Source organism: Podarcis filfolensis, assembly GCF_964270895.1.
Source record: "Podarcis filfolensis genome assembly, chromosome: 12".
NCBI lineage: Eukaryota > Metazoa > Chordata > Lepidosauria > Squamata > Lacertidae > Podarcis > Podarcis filfolensis.
The window spans coordinates 19,528,911-19,546,257 of record NC_139614.1 but is presented as its reverse complement, the minus strand read 5'-3'; the positions used below and the strand labels follow the sequence as shown (position 1 = coordinate 19,546,257).

Sequence of the window (17,347 nt, the reverse complement as noted above, 5' to 3'; positions counted from 1 at the left end):
GCAGCTAGGAAAGACCCCCTGCCCCCTTTCACACTTCTGCAATTTCATTCGGACAGTTGCCCATCCTGTCTTTAAAGCTACTGCTCTAGATGGTTTCCCTGGCTTTGCTAAGAGACTTTTCGTGAGTTGCCAGCGGTGGAGGATAGTCTGCTGCTTGAAGTGGGGAGCTCAAAACCCCACTTACGGCCCTCAGTTGTGCTAAATCAGAGAGTGCAAACCTTTTTGGGCACATTTGGGATTTTGACAGAGAGTCTGCACCACCCTATCTTGTTGCGTCTGTTCTCTAGGTCACAGCTGACAGATAGACAAAACACACACACACACACAAACACACACTTTGCTTTTCAGTAGAGTCTGGGTGAAAGTAGATTCCAAATTCATTTGACCGTTAAGATAATCTGTGACAGCCAGTGGCATGGTCATTCGACAAGCTACATCTGTGGGAGAAACTCCTTGCTTTTATTTAAGAGGTGGTTTCGGTTTCTCTTCCAGAGATTTACTTACACGTGTCACCTGTGCTGTTTGGATTTTGAAAAAGATAAAATGTGAAGTGGACCTCAACTAGCCACTAGAGAGAATGCAGTCATTAAATAGGAAATATGCATTTAGTCCCCCCCCCCAATTTTTTTAATATTAGTTTTCACAGTATTATAAACAAACAAACAAACACATAAGACAAACAAACATAAATCATAGCCTTATTGAAAATTACACTTATTAACTTTGTTAAGTGACTTCCTCGCTTCCCCTTGGTTGAATTTCATTGCATGTCCTTTTAACGGTTTTCCAAATCCCAATTCTTATAAAATTTAACTTAAACATTAACATCCTTAAATCTTCACCTTATGGAGTTAAACATATTAATTCATCACTTAACATAAATAAAATCCTAAATATGCATTTAGAGCCTTGTCTTCCTTTTGATTTACAAATGGTCTTATTTATTTGTCCTCTCTTTTTAAGGGAGTTAATAATTTTGTGCAATACAAATTTAGTCACTTACCATCGAAAGAAAGACAAACGATAGTAGAGCTGGCTAAAATGTTCCTGAATCGCATCAACTACTGGCACCTGGAGACACCTTCACAGCGAAGACAGAGGTCACCTAATGACGACATTGCCAGCTACAAAGTGAACTACACAAGGTAACACTGTCTTGTTTCAACAAAAAAATTTTTTCCCTTCCAGTAGCACCTTAAAGACCAACTAAGTTAGTTCTTGGTATGAGCTTTCGTGTGCATGCACACGAAAGCTCATACCAAGAACTAACTTAGTTGGTCTTTAAGGTGCTACTGGAAGGGAAAAAATTTTTTTTGTTTTGACTATGGCAGACCAACACAGCTACCTATCTGTAACTGTCTTGTTTCAGGTATTCATTTGTACCTGTAGGATCAGTTCCGGTGGGTAGTGGGTGCTATTTGCCCTTTCCGTATTACGTACAGTGTTGGGACCAATATTCTTGACTTCATATTTATTGACTTGATTTAGACTGGATCAGATAAATACATGCAGGGAAAGTCTGTTTGTAGGGTCAAGCTGTAGACACAAGCACAGCCTACGAATTCCAATGCAATATACCTGTGATGACCAGAAGCTAGGGAGCGGGCAGCAGGGCTAGGATATTGCCACCATTCCTAGATAAAATATTTTCTTGCTCCTGTTGAGGCTGTCCTTATTTTGCCCTGTCTTTTGGTGCTGCCTAACAATGTTCCTGTTGCAGATGTCTATGGTTTTGTGGCCAAGCCTTTAAAGGTAAAGGGACCCCTGACCATTAGGTGCAGTCGTGACCGACTCTGGGGTTGCGGTGCTCATCTCGCTTTATTGGCCGAGGGAGCCGGCGTATAGCTTCTGGGTCATGTGGCCAGCATGACTAAGCTGCTTCTGGCGAACCAGAGGAACGCACGGAAATGCCGTTTACCTTCCCGCCGGAGTGGTACCTATTTATCTACTTGCACTTTGACGTGCTTTCGAACTGCTAGGTTGGCAGGAGCAGGGACTGAGCAACGGGAGTGCACCACGTCACAGAGATTTAAACCGCCGACCTTCTGATCAGCAAGTTCTAGGCTCTGTGGTTTAACCCACAGCGCTACCTGCATCCCTGACCAAGCCTTTAGGAGAGTGCTAATGAAATTGTTTTGCAGGTAATCAGGTGCAAGTTCTGTGTGAGTAACCTGCTTACTGTGTGCATATTCCCAGCATTTTGGGCAGGATTTGGCAAGCAACATGATTGCTACAATTCTTAGAGTCAGCTGCCAGGGAAAGGGAAATTTCTGCACAATCTTCCTAAAACGATCCACCTCCCGACACATTTTAGTGCCTCGTGCAAAGGTCCTGTTCCGCTGCAGTATCAAACCTGGCTTAGTGGGGGCAAGGAAGTCTTTGCACGTCTCAGGGCCCATTCTGTTCCCTGCAATTTCTCCAGGGAAGGGTGCAAACATCTTGCATCTAGAGAATATCACGTTCACTGAGGTTCTTGCATTGCTGGGGATTGGACTAGGTGACCACCATCATCATCATCATCAGAAGATGCCATAGCAATAAAATAAAATAAAATGTACTGAAGATAGAGGTACAAAATACATTTTGGACATTTACAGGACTACAATTCTATGATTTGTCAGTCTACATTTGTTTAGATGTCAGTAGGTGCCTGAGCTGGAAGAGCTGGTGACTTACTTTTGACCCAGTTTTGCAATTCTTATTTTACAATTTGGACCTGCTAGAAGTTTTCTAGTGTGCATGTAGCTACGGAATTTTAATGTGTTTTCTAACCGGATCCTTTGCAGCAAATGTCATGATTCTGTATATTAATTAAATATACTTTTGTTAAGAGGATGCAGTAAATTCTTACTCTAAGGTGAATTGATGTGAATAGAGTAGTTAGGTTTTGACAGGAGGTATTTTTTCATATTAGTTTGGATCCGTTGCCTGGGTTTATTCTGTCTTAATATTTCCCCCTTCGCAGGTGGTTGTGTTACTGCAACGTCCCCCAGTTTTGTGACAGTCTACCTCGATACGAAACCACACAAGTTTTTGGGAGAACACTGCTGCGCTCCGTCTTTACCGTCATGAGAAGGCAACTCCTTGAACACGCAAGACAAGAAAAGGACAAGCTTCCACCTGAGAAACGAACGCTAATACTCACACATTTCCCTAAGTAATTTTGCTTTTGTTGTGAACTTTCTGATTAACTTAAAATATATTTACTATTATTATTATTATTATTATTATTATTATTTAAATTTGTATACCGCCCTTCATCCGCAGATCCCAGGGCGGTTCACAACATAAAAATATAATATAAAAGCGTAGTAAAAACAAAAACAAACTGATAAACTCCACCTCCCACAAAACATTTAAAAGGGTATCGGATGTTAATCAGCCAAAGGCCTGGTTGAAGAGGAACGTTTTTGCCTGGCACTTAAAGGTATGTCCTGAAGGCCAAACCTCTCTGGGGAAAGCATTCCACAAATGGAGAGCCACAACAGAAAAGGCCCTTCCTTGTGTTGACACCCTCCGGACCTCTTGAGGAGGAGGAACATGTCACAGCTTAAAATTAGCCGCTGTTTCTTTAGTACAAAAGGAACTGAGTCAGCATGAGTCAGCGGCCTACAATGAGTCGGCAAAGCCTACATGACTCATGCAAACCTTTATCTACCTATGTCTATAAATATATAGAGTGGTCATTGATTGTGTGTGTTGTGGGTTGGTTGGATGGTAGGAAGTTGGCTGCATTTGATATGTAGTTCATAGTTATGTATGATATGTAGGTCGTAGTTGGAGAAGACTTTTTTTTAGAATAAAATCAGCATTCTGCAAAGTACTCTTTCTCAAGGACTCTTTGTGCCAACTAGGGTCTGAGGACCAGGCAAAGGAGGTCAGAACCTTTTCCTTTTCAAACACTGGCAGAACACAGAGAAGGCCTCAGATGATGATCTCAGGGTCCAGGTTGGTTCGCATGGAGAAAGGTGGTCCTTGAAGTATTGCAGTCCTGAGCCATTTTATAGGTCTTTATAGGTCAAAGGCTTTATAGGTCAAAACCAGCTCTTTGAATTGCGCCTGGGAACTAATTGGCAGCCACTGCAGGCAGGCCAGCATTGGTGCAATATGCTCAAACCGTCTTGTTCCATTGAGGAACCTGGCCACTGAATTCTGCACGAGCTCAAGTTTCCGTACCATCTTCAAAGGCAGCCCTATGCACAACACACGGCAGTAGTCATGCAGTAGAAATGTACATGTTGCCTTTTGTGGTTTGCAGGAGACAATCCGTGAGCCTGGGTTTGGAAGTAGTGCTGCATCAAACCACAGCTTAGCTTTGAGTAGTGCCAGGCCCTGGGGAAAGAGGGTTGCAGCTGCTATCTTAGCTCTGGGAATCCCACTTTTCCCCCATTTACACTAAGACATGTTTGGCTTAGTGTTATATGTGAAGTGGGCCTTTGTATGTGGTTCTGTTTGGGCATAGGCAGAAAAGCAGGATAAGAATGCTGTGAAACAAATATTTTAAAAAATTTCAGTGAAATTTGGTCTAGCTTTCAATTAAGTAATCTTAATGAATTTCTTAAGATATGCATAATGAATGTGTTATGTGATAAACATTGGCTCAGAACCTGAGTTTTCACTGTGTGGCTGGAGAGAGCTTCCGCTCGTTGGAATGCGGTCCTGCAGTGAACAGAAGCTCCTTCTGTTCACCGAGCAAAAATGTATACGCCAAGCCAGGCATTTCTGGAGTTGACCTGCTGTTAAAGTTGATGAAATTCATAACCCAAGATTTAACTCCACAAGGATTGGATTGAACTTGTTTATGTTCAGGACTCAAAATGAGCTCCAAAGGTCCAAAACTTCATGGGTGGACAGCAAATTGCCAGCTTTGCCACAACATCTTAAACCATAGTTGTGGTTTAATGTGTGTGAGGATAATTCGCTTTAGCCTTTAACAGGCTGCATTTCATTATATATTATATTATTTTATATATATATATATATATATATATATATATATATATATATATATATATACACACACCGTATTTTTCGCTCTATAGGACGCACTTTTTCCCCTCCAAAAATGAAGGGGAAATGTGTGTGCGTCCTATGGGGCGAATGCAGGCTTTCGCTGAAGCCTGGAGAGCGAGAGGGGTCGGTGCGCACTGACCCCTCTCCCTCTCCAGGCTTCAGGAAGCTATCCGCAAGCCTTGAGAGCCCGCGGGAGTTCCCCCCGGGCTCCCCCGGCTTGCGCAGAGCTGCCTCTTAGCCAAAGCCCGGGCGCGCTGAGCAGTCGTGCCGGGACTTCGGGTAGCTGTGCACAAGCCGCGGGAGCCCTCCCCCGGCTTGCGCAAAGCTGCCTCTTATCCCGAAGCCCCGGCGCGCTAAGCAGTCGCGCCGGGGCTTCAGGTAGCTTTCCGCAAGGTGTGGGAGCCCAGCGCCAGGCTCCTGCGGCTTGCGGAGAGTTGCCTGCACGCTGAAGCCTGTGCACGCTGAGCTCAGCGCGCCCAGGCTTGGCGCAGCTCTCTGCAAGGCGCGGGAGCCCGGCGCTGGGCTCCCGTGGCTTGCGGAGAGTTGCCTGTTCTGGGGGCTGGGGTCAGGGGTCAGGGGAAGCTCGGGCTTCCCCCGCCCCAGCCCCGTGCCTGGGGGGGGAATAATTCCCCCCCCCTTTATTTCCCCCCCAAAAAACTAGGTGCGCCTTATGGGACGGTGCGTCCTATAGGGCGAAAAATACGGTATATATATATAGAGAGAGAGAGAGAGTTAGAGAGAGAGTTATTCAAAAGACATCATTTAATATAAATATTTTATGCAGTATTAGTTTATGTGTCTGTGCGGTAGGATTTGAAAGTGGTCTTTTGTACCCTAGTGAGTTCAAGTATCTATTGTTTCCCTTGATTTCGTTTTCAATAATTTAGCAGAAGCTACTCGCTTGCATTTTTAGACCTATCAACACAGTGCAGTGCATTACATAGCTTGTGACTTTATAAGTAGTGTGTCTTGGTGGGGAAAGCCATGAAGATGTCAGCTTACATAATAATTGTACTGTAACAGGAATAATTTATTCATGACTGCTTGCATTTCAAACACATTAGTGGGACAATAGCAAAAGGTACCATGTAATTACCTTTTTTTTTTAAGCTGCCTGTTTAGCAAAGAACAAATTGCTCAGCAGTAACATGCAGCTCTTTAATAGTGACTGCTTCATCATGAAGAAATGTTGGCAAAGTAGTGTCTCTGATGAGATGAGTTAAATATCTAATGTTGCAAAGCTTCCACACACTCGGATCTTTCAGAGAACAAATAGGATAAGGATAAAGATAAAGAGAGATCTTTATGCCTGACTATCTAGGCTTGCTTCTCTCTTAGAATTAAGGGTGTGGGAATAAAGATTGTGAAAGTGAAAGAAACTGTTCTATGACAATTATTAAGGGTTTTTCTTTTTAAAATAACAAGCCCTATGTCATTTTTGATGAGCTGGCTGTTTTTGCACCATCTCATGGAACAGTTTCTTTCTCTTTCAGAATTTGTTTATATCCACTTGTTCTTTGAGAGTCTAAGGCAGCCTTCCCCACCCTGGTGCCCTCCAGATGTTTTGGACTACAACTCCCACCATCCCTGACCATTGATCTTGATGGCTGAGGCTGATGGGAGTTGGAGTTCAGAACATCTGGAAAACACCAGGTTGGGGAAAGACTGGACTGGGAATTAGTTAGGGTGTACCTGAGTCTGATCACAGTGACATAATCACAACTAATGCCATATTTCCACCACACTGAAGGCAATTATAGTTGGCTAATGCATCTTGGAATTACGCTGCAAATCAACCTGAATGAGACTGTCACGATGTTGTGTTAGTAATGTGATTTTGTTGGCTTTGCAGCAGAGACAGATTGGCCCAGTTCAGACAATCATTGAGGATTTCGTAAAACCACGGCACATGAAGCTGTGAATGAGCACAGAGGGGACGCACATACCTCTTGCTCTGCTTTCATGTGCTGGGTTTGGTGTGGAGAGCTTGGTTTATATTAATCCAGAGTTCAGTCTTACATCTGAACCATGCAACCCGGGTTTATTGCCCTGGTGTGTTTTAACCAACTTTAAATCAGAAGTCTGTAGTCCAGATGTAATAAGAAGAGCTGTGCTGGATCATATCAAAGTCCAGCATTGCCAGTGGCCAAAGAGAAGCCATTTGGAAGGCCACAGGTAGGACATGAGGTGAATAACATTTTCCTGCTGTCATAAACAATGGTTTAGTGCAATCCCATGCAGTATCTATTTAAAAAGAAGCCCCACTGAGTTTGCTGGGGCTTGCAGCCTCACATGAATGTTAAACCATTTTTTTAAATAATCATTCTTGCTGTGAGCAATATTTCCACACAAAACGAATGACTCAGCTGGTCAAACTTCGGTTTAGAATTCTGAGCGAGTTCTTATTTTTCAAAGCAGAATTCTCAACAGACCTTGAGGAAAGGATTAAGCAGGCATATCCTTAATAATATGAGGGTTTTCTAATATTGCATGGTTATCATCTTAATGCATAGCCCGGTCAGATATTTCGATGTTTCAAAGGAAGCTCTCTAGTATTATTCCTAAAATGTGATCTGTCGCCTAGCAGGATCTGCATAATGGCAGCATAAACTTCTTTTAAGTGTTTGTTCAGATTTTTTTTAGCTATTTACAGGCCTAAATAGTGAAGGCTTTCCAGTATCTTCTAGCATAAATGTTCCTAGATTTTCTGTTGTGACCTTAAAGGCAGCACCTCCTAAGCAGGAATGAGAAACCCAAGCCCCCCACCTCATGCTAATGGACTACAACTCCTATCCTTGAGAACTGGCCGTGCTGGCTGAAGTTGATGGCAGTTAGAGCCCAATGTTAGAGGGCTTCAGTTAGAGGGCTTCAGGTTCCTCATCCCTGGTGTAGAAAATACTCCAAAACAAACTTGTGGGCTTCTAAGGCTGCAGCCCTGTACCTACTTACCTGGGAGTCAGCCCTATTGAACTGAAGTGTACTTACTCCTGAGTAGACAAGGATAGGATCATACTGTAGATGACTTGATACAGTGTAGAGAAGGGGGGAATTTAAAAAAAAAACATGGCAGTAACAACAATTGTCGGCAGTAGTGATGAGTAGTAACGCCAGCTAGAGTAGCTCAAGAATTTTTATAAGCATCTAACAAATGCATTAGATATATAAGCAAACATCAGTACTGTGCTTTTTCTCTCAACTGTTACTAGGTTCCATCAGAAATTTGCAACGGACCATTTTTCCAAAAGTGTTTTTTGTTTGTTCAGCTTGTTCCTGTTTTGATAGCTTTCTGAAATTATTATTATTATGAAGCAAGGTATGCTTTTCTTGGTAGATAAGACTCCCATCTATTAATGCTGCCTCAATTCCTGTGTTAAGGTTCCTGTCCATGCTGGAGGAAGAGGTGTACAGTCAAAGTTCTCCTATCTGGGATCCAGATTTCATAGCATCTTCTTCTCGAAGTGCCCAGCTAGGCATCCAGACAGGTAAATGTAATGTGGTGCAGGACAGAATGAAAGTCAAATTAGACATGGATGCTATGCAAACAGCAGCTGTTGGGACAGCCTGAGCTGCCTGTGGGGTGGAGAATGGGAAAATTTACCCTTTCTCTTCCTGACTACAATCCCCTCTCTGAAGCTGCTATTTGCATTTCAAGGAAAGCTCCCATAAACACCAATTGGAGGATTCCCTGAACATGTAAATAGCTTCAGGGGGGCTCTACTTAGTGCCGATCATTCCTACATTCAATGTTGTTTTTCTGTCTCCTTGCAGTTATCAGCCGCCCCCCTGTGGTAAGGTCTGTTCCTTACAGTGCAAGCCCCTCCTCTCTAGAGCAACCCAGTGGTGGAAGTATGAGTCCTGCTTGCAAGGCTGCTTCTAGTCTGGACCCGAATCTAGGTAACGTGAAGAGCAGTGGGCTTCTAGCTTTTTTTGTGCTCAAGCTAGGGAATCTGCATGGAATTTCTGCTGAGCAAGCCCCATTGAATAGAATGGAAGTTGAGCAAGATAAAGCTGTAGGAGATGCCCCACATTGATAGGTTATGCAACAAAAAAGGTTCTAGCCATTGTTCTACAGTGCTGGTGTCTGCTGTTAGTTTTGCTTCATGCTATTTAGAGGGCTTAACTATCAGTCGGGTTGACCAGGACCCAACTCGGAAACCCAGTCTCTTTGGCAGGTAGGGGACGCGGGTGGCACTGTGGTCCAAACCGCTGAGCCTCTTGGGTTTGCTGATCAGAAGGTCTGCAGTTCTAATCCATGCAACTGGGTGAGCTCCCGTTGCTCTATCCCAGCTCCTACCAACCTAGCAGTTCAAAAGCATGCCAGTGCAAGTAGATAAATAGGTACCGCTGTGGCGGGAAGGTAAACAGTGTTTCCGTGCGCTCTGGTTTCTGTCACAGTGTTCCGTTGCGTCAGAAGCGGTTTAGTCATGCTGGCTATATGACCCGAAAAGCTGTTTGTGGACAAATGCCAGTTCCCTCGCCTGAAAGCGAGATGGGTGCTGCAACCCCATAGTCGCCTTTGACTGGAGTCCTTTACCTTTACCTTTACCCCTTTGGCAGGGCTCAACCCTCAGACATGTGAAGCAATTAAATGAGGGCTTATCCACACTTACCCGCTCTTTCCAGCCGTGGTCTGGGCTTTCCAGGTCTGTGTGTGTCCAACCAGTGTAGAAACCAGTCCGCAGAAAACTCAAATTGACGTTTGTTCTGATTCAGTTTTAAAGAGCGGGTTTTGGTGGGGAAAGCTCAGGGGAGAGGATGCTCAGACACAGAGCATTAAAGTGCAGATCTCTGCCTGGAAATTTCAGGGTGAAAGGTAACGGTAGATAAGCCCTGAGTACGTGCAGAGTGACTTTCCCTCAGCAGATATTAGCCCCCGTACATTTGAAATACCTGTTGGAGATAAGAGACAAAGGATGCCCTTCGCAGACCAGGCAAATCTGAACTCCACAATCTCTAAGAAGGCTTGCTATGAGGTATGGCCTGTTGAATGTCTTGAAACAAGGACCGGGCTGCAAGAATTCAACTGAAATTGTCCAGAGAGGTGTGGTGGATGCTTGTTGCTTCTCCAAGTGACCTGACTTCAAGCACATACATGTTTTATGTGCCTCCAGTGAGCACCTTCTGAAGCCCATGTTTTGTTCAGGAGCAATTTGGAAAATCAAAGCTCATCTAAAAATTTCCATTCTGAATTGACAAAGCGCTTCCCCCCTTCCAAGTTATTTGATTCTGCAACACGCCCCCCTGCCCAGCAGTTAATGAAGCAAGTCAAAATGCGGCTATTTTTAGCTGATCCTGGCCCTAAAGTGCCAGTCTGTCTCCTTGCAGCTTTTAATGCCATATGTGCAAAACGTTATACAATGGAAGCTTAACTGCCATTTTTGTTGATTCATGAACCAGAAGAGACATCTACTCTTAATGCAGCTGTATATCTGTGTCTTCTCCTTCAGCGGGGATAAATGCAGCTGCAGAGAGGGAGGGAGGCAGGAAGAAGCATTTTCAATGGGAAAGAAGTACAGGGAGAATAGGGTTCAGGAGCTGTTCATCCATACTCATCTTCCATCTCAGCAGCTGCCCTGTATCGGGGGTTGGGAAAATGAGAAAAGAATCACATAGTTCTGTGTGCAATTTCTCTTACATCACAGAGGGAAAAGGCAGGCTTGGAGACAAGAAACTTTTGTCACATTGACACAAATAGGAAATGCCTGTATACCCCACGGGACAAGAACTTGGGGTTTTATCCAGGGCTAGTCCTACGTAGAGTAGATCCATTGAAATTAACGGATATGAGTTTGTGGTGTTTGTTACTTTCAGTGGGCCTATGCAGAGCAGGACTGGCATTGGCTATAACACGTTTTGTGCAAAGTAGTGATAATTGTTATTTTTAAATTTGTGTTGCACAACATGTAGGTGTTTATATACACTTTAGAAAAAACAGCAACCCAAAACTATCATTTGTCCTTATTTATTTATAAGAAGTGTAACCCATCTTCTACTTAAGGCACCTTAGAATGGATTTCAATAATGCACATGGATATAATCAGACCCGCACAATCCAGAAGCTGTGAGTTCCCCTGATGTCAGATGGGGCCAGGGAAACTGGCCGTTAGAGCTGAATGTTCTTTTTGGGTTGGAGAAGCAAACTTTCTCCTTCGGACTGGGCTAGGCTGGCCCTCTAATCTGCTGGGGTGTTCATCCCGGTATCATAAACTGCTCAGAGGCTTTTTATTTCCATGGAGAAGGCAGAACCCAGAAGGGTCCAGCGAAGGCACCTGATTGATGTCAATAGGCAGAGAGTTCCAAAGTGTGGATGCTGCCACACTAAAATATTGATTTCTTACATTTCTTATGAGTAACATAATTTTGCATTTTCCCATTCTTTGAATGTCTGCCTTTTGACAGAGTTATAGCTCCTTCAGTAGTTTAGATTATTATTTCAATTGCTGTTGGTATATTATCCAGGGGAGAAGAGAAAAAGCAATGAGCCTTATTCTGTGGAGGATGCTAAGAAGCCAAGAGTTGTAGGAGACATTCCTATTGAACTCATCAATGAAGTGATGTCAACCATTACAGATCCAGCTGCAATGCTCGGCCCAGAGGTGAGACATGTAGTTTTCTCCAGTTTGCAAATGTGCCCATCAGCCTCATAAGGTTGGCAACCTCTGAACTAGAAGTTGTCTGTAGGTTTTGTCACGCCTAGCTTCGTTTTATTTCAAGCAATGCATTTGTTCCCTTTCCCAACAGAATATCATAATTCAGTGTGACACGTAATACTGCCTACGGAATAGGAAGCTGCCTTAAACCGAAATAAACCATTGGTCCATACAGCTGAGTGTTTTTCACATGGATTAACAGCAGCTCCCTTCCTGCCATGATGTTCTTCCTGTTATCACAAACTGATACCTTTCCTGCAAATAGCAACTATGAAATGCTTTAAGTAAAAAAGGCTTCTCTTATAGAATAGGTGGTGTGGAACGGTAAAATCTTTAAGTGTGAATTCTGAGTTTCATCAGAGCTCATTTAAAACAAAGCAACAACATTGCTAATACAGTGGTACCTTGGTTCCCAAAAGGCTTAGTTGTCGAACAAATCGTCTCCCAAACGCCGCAAACCCGGAAGTGAGTGTTCCAGTTTGCGAACGTTTTTCAGAAGCCGAACGTCTGACGTGGCTTCCGTGGCTTCCGGTTGAGTGCAGGAAGCTCCTGCAGCCAATCAGAAGCCACGCCTTGGTTTTTGAACGGTTTCGGGAGTCGAACAGACTCCCAGAATAGATTAAGTTTGGCAACCAAGGTACCACTGTATGTAGAAAGGGAGCTGATTAGTTCACCTTATCAAGATAAGTCACAGGATCACACCATGTCTCTAATCACATGGAGAAAGATCCAGTGAAATTAGTCCCATTGTAATCAAATTCTGTTGTTTTTCAGTGGAATTTCTAACACACTTAGAAATGTGTTCTGTCAAAACAGATGGAACACATTTCCAGGTGTGCTGTGTGCCTGACTGTGAAAACAAAGTAGCCAAAATTCTCAAATGTATACTGAACCTTTTTTCTTTTTTCTTCTTCCTTTCATAAAGCAGACTAATTTTCTATCTGCACACTCAGCCCGGGATGAAGCAGCAAGGATGGAAGAGCGCAGGGGAGTGATTGAATTTCACGTAGTTGGAAATTCCCTAAATCAGAAGCCAAATAAGAAAATCATGATGTGGCTGGTTGGCTTACAGAATGTATTCTCACATCAGCTACCCAGAATGCCGAAAGAGTATATTACTCGTCTAGTCTTTGATCCGTAAGTTTTTCCTCCCCTCTCCATGGGAAAGGTAGATTGAGAAAGGCAATACTTTATATTGGATAAATTTGGCTTCTAGAAAAAGCATGTTTTCAGATTTTATGTGGTGCGTGGATGCAATCTTCAGAGCAGAAAAAGAAAGGTAAAGATGAACAATAAAAGCAGGTCCACCAGATATGAAAGGCAGTTCACAACATGAAAAAAATACAGCTTGATATATCAGGTGGCTTCTGCCAACATAAAAAAATGGAAAAAGTCAGTAATAAAATAGACCAATCCCACAAAGCTTGGCTAGACTGAAAAGTAAGGCTTAAGCACCAGTATTTACACTTACTGACTATGTCACACTAAACCATGGTTTGCTCAATTTCGTAGTCCCACAGATGGTTTATTTTCTAGCTGTTCCTGCATTGTGCACCCTGTAGCCTGGTGACTGTTTGTGGGTGGCCAAACAAACTCTGGTTAAACAAGGTTGTTAGATTCTGGCACAATGCCAAACTATAGCCAAAATAATCCATGGTTCTTAAGCAAATAGCAAACCATGACTTCACATTATGGTTTGTTGCAAGATAAAGAAGCCATTTTGGACTGGATTCAGGCGTTCAAACATATCACACTTGAACTAGACAAACCATGGCTAGCATTATGTAAGAACCAGGGCATTGATTCATATAAATTAATATTTGTCTATTTTAGATATTACTGCATTGTAGATTATGGTTCTCTAATATCAGCCAATAAAAATGTCTCCTTAGCTGTTCTTTGAAAGCCTCTTTCCACCTGCTTAACAGCATCTGTATTTCGTTACTATTTTTGGAGTCTAATATCTTCACCAAACTTGGGTTTCAAAAACCTGCCCCACTGTTAACATATTGTTGTTGTTGTTGTTGTTGTTTTGGGGGGAAAAGAGGACTGTTGTTTTATATGTGCACCTGTGGTTGTTACAATGATAATTTCGTGCTGGGAATTCAAAACTGTTCCTCAGTTTGAAGAAACAAGTAATTCTTCAATATAATGTAGGAAAACATAATACAGAACTGTATGATAGGACGTTCAGATATTCGTTTGGAAGGGGGTTGGAAAACGCGGTAATAATTACTTTCCTGGGCATCTTTACTTTTTAAATAAAGTAAATCAGCAGCTTTGTTTCTCTTTAATGTAATATATTGCTAAGATCTTGTATTTACCGACTGTGCAGAGCATGAAGTTGGCGTCAGGTCTTTGCATCAAATGCTTTTATTATTTATTGCTGCTCTAGCTGTGGATGTGAGATATGATAATGCTTATACATCACTCGCTGTGAAACAAGCCTGACATAAAATGTATATAACTCCAGGAAACACAAGACCCTTGCATTGATCAAAGACGGCCGTGTGATTGGCGGCATCTGCTTCCGAATGTTCCCGTCTCAAGGATTTACAGAAATAGTTTTCTGCGCTGTGACTTCTAACGAACAAGTCAAGGTAAGGACAAAGTCAGTGGCAGGGAAAGGCACAAAATTCACTGTACAATATGCAGGCATAATTGCATTGTGTAGGGGCACATCCCATTTGATTAGCACACAGCCTTTCCCCTGACTTTGAGCCAACAGAAACAACTGCACATCTGTCCCATAGGCGGTGAGGGCGCTCCCACAGCAGGCTCATGCCAAAAAGTGCCTGGATGCAGAAATAAATGCCAGCTGTAGAAAGGTTGCCAAATTTAAAAAAGCCTGGAAATTCAGCTTGTAAAAAGAAGAAAACGTGTTGCGTTTTTGTCTCAACCGTTATGCCATTCTCCTAAATGTAGTCTGGCTATCAGCAGAGAGCCAGAACCATGAATCCATGCATCTCTAAGAGGCATTCAGCTATGCCTCTTATCACATGAAATGAACCACATAGGAGGAACTCAGAATTCACCTTTTCTGGAATGCCTTTCAGTCATGTAACGAAGTCAATATCAGTGTAACTGAACTAGTCGCATATTATTCTGCCCTCGCCTTTGTTCCCCACCTTGCTCTGATGCTTGCTTGCATATATCTTAGATTGTGAGCCTTTTAGGGCAGGAACCGCCAACATCTGTTCTTTGACCTTCCCCACCAGATGTGGGGGACCTTTGGCCCTCCAGATGTTGCTGGACTTCAGCTTCCATCATCCCCAGCAGGCATGGCCAATGGCCAGGGATGATGGGAATTTTACTTCAGCAACACGCGGAGCTCACCACAACTAATGTACATGGGTGGTGGTAAGTAAGCACCGTATTTTTTGCTCTATAAGACGCACCAGATCACAAGACGCACCTAGTTTTTGGAGTAGGAAAACAAGAAAAAAAATATTCTGAATCTCAGAAGCCAGAACAGCAAGAGGGATCGCTGCGCAGTGAAAGCAGCAATCCCTCTTGCTGTTCCGGCTTCTGGGATAGCTGCGCAGCCTGCAGTCGCTCCATAAGACGCACACACATTTCCCCTTACTTTTTAGGAGGGAAAAAGTGAGTCTTATAGAGCAAAAAATACGGTAAGTTAAGTTTCTATGTCAGTCACTGGTTAAATACATCGTTCCACAATTCTGCTCTCCTGCCTTCGTCATAGCTCATGATCATTACCCAACCCAGTTAACCCTTTCTTAACCCACAGAAATTATTCTGTTTCCTCCTCAGTCACTGCAGATTACTTATGTGGCGGGTGGGAGCATTAGGCAGGAAAATAATATGCACCATTAGAATGTTGTTGTTTTTGTTACTTTGCTGTTCATTTTAGCTGATACATACCCAAAATAAAAAAAACCCTTTAAATAGGACATATTTTGCAGAAAAGTGTATTCATAGCGGAGAGAGACTTCATGATAGTAATAGACCGCAAAACTGGAAAATCCCTGGTTAAAATCTCGACTTTAGCCATGAAATCGCTATTCTGTCAGTCTCAGTCTCCACCAGAAATATGGGGATAGCTTCTTTTGAAATGATTACTGAAATAATATATGTGATGCACTTTGAACACCCAGGAAAAACTTTTAGGGTGGATTTCAGTGTAGTGCTGAAGAGATCCTTCCGTCAGTTCTGAGAGCAGGGAAAGCCCTTTTGAACTAGCAGGAGTCCTTCCATTGGCTTCTGCCAGCAGAACAGGGTAGTTGATTCCAGGTCTAAATATTCAGTCTGGGGCCCAAAGGCCTTTGTGCAGACTTGGCACACACAGCAGAACATTTAAACTTCCCTTCCCATTGCAGGGCCTGAGAGCTTCTACCCTAAAGCTTCTCAAGAGGCTGGGCTCTGAAGCAAAATTCAGTGTGCATGTGAAGTTGAAAAGGGAAAATCAGCAGCCCTTCACCCTGGAAGTCGGAAGCATGTTATTCGGCACCCACACAGCATTCCTGCTGTCCCAATATGTTTCTTTGATTAAAGTTATTTTGTCCTCAGATTCTTACATATGAGCTTCAAGGTTTTTGGCTTGTTGCATTTCACAGAAAATAAATTGTCCTCCTAATTTCTGTGCAGGGATATGGAACTCACCTAATGAATCACCTGAAGGAGTACCACATTAAGCACAATATTCTCAACTTCCTCACATACGCAGATGAATATGCAATTGGCTACTTCAAGAAGCAAGTGAGTAGCCCTGAGACAGTGCTTTTAATCTTGTGCTGAAATTTTAAGAACGGTCTGCAAAGATGGAGAAGTCTTTCAGGTGGATGGTGACCAAATGTCTGAGCGGAAAACGGTGTTATTCCTTGAATCGGAAGAGCGGTGCATGTAAACCCATGCTTTGCCTGCTTCCTAAAGCCATTGATGAGCTTTATTGTCTAGTGCAGCTATCATGTGACTCTTCTGCATTGGATAAAGTTTTAGCACCAGTCCCATACACCCAACAGTGTATCTGGGGCTGGTAGGGAATAGTAACCAATACTAGACATCACTGGGTGGTGGTGGGAAATCATCCTAAAGAACCTACTATTATGCAGGTGAAGTGGCTTTTAAGTTCTCCTATAGCCAGAGCCATAAATTGGATTTCATTCTCTAAGGAGGTAAGGTTGTAATCTGCCAGTTTTTTGTGTGTTTTTTTTGTGGTGGCCCCAGAATTATGGGATACACTTCACTCAAAGATCTGTATGTTTTCACCTGCTTCTCAAAAGACAACTGGGAGGAAGAAATTTGTGTCCCACCAGCTATTAACTGGAGAATTAACAGGAATTAGCTCCAGAATTAACTGGAGATTGTACTGTTGCTTTCACATAGTTTCACATTTTGCATTTTTTCCTGTTCCACAGAATTATTTTATTCCTGTGTTCCTAATATTTTGTAAAGTGTCCTGCAAACATTTTTGTTAGGTCCAATTAGAAATATTGTTAATAAGTAGGTTTTCCAAGGAATGGCAGAGAACATTATTAACGGAGCATTCTGTATTTTGAATGAATTTCCCAAACACACTTTTAATTTACTGCACAATCCTGTGTACAGTATATCTCCCTAGAAGTATATTCCACTGAATTCAATCTCAGATAATTAATGTATAGGGTTACAGCCTTATGCCAAAGTTGTTAACAAGCAACACCCCATCCCATCCACAATTTGCGGGG

General features: G+C 42.8%; 1 protein-coding gene across 3 annotated transcripts in view; it reads left to right on the top strand.

Annotated features, from left to right (window-relative positions):
* KAT2B (lysine acetyltransferase 2B) overlaps window positions 1-17,347 on the top strand; it is a 42,475-nt gene that overhangs the window by 16,961 nt on the left and 8,167 nt on the right. For 2 of the 3 annotated variants that reach the window (XM_083577742.1, XM_083577740.1), the window contains exons 5-12: window positions 964-1,145; window positions 2,966-3,157; window positions 8,389-8,495; window positions 8,782-8,907; window positions 11,473-11,609; window positions 12,589-12,800; window positions 14,137-14,263; window positions 16,269-16,379. In XM_083577742.1, the coding sequence (XP_083433868.1) occupies window positions 964-1,145; window positions 2,966-3,157; window positions 8,389-8,495; window positions 8,782-8,907; window positions 11,473-11,609; window positions 12,589-12,800; window positions 14,137-14,263; window positions 16,269-16,379 (1,194 nt within the window). The remainder of the gene's footprint in view (window positions 1-963; window positions 1,146-2,965; window positions 3,158-8,388; window positions 8,496-8,781; window positions 8,908-11,472; window positions 11,610-12,588; window positions 12,801-14,136; window positions 14,264-16,268; window positions 16,380-17,347) is intronic. The other variant, XM_083577741.1, reaches the window with a different exon arrangement.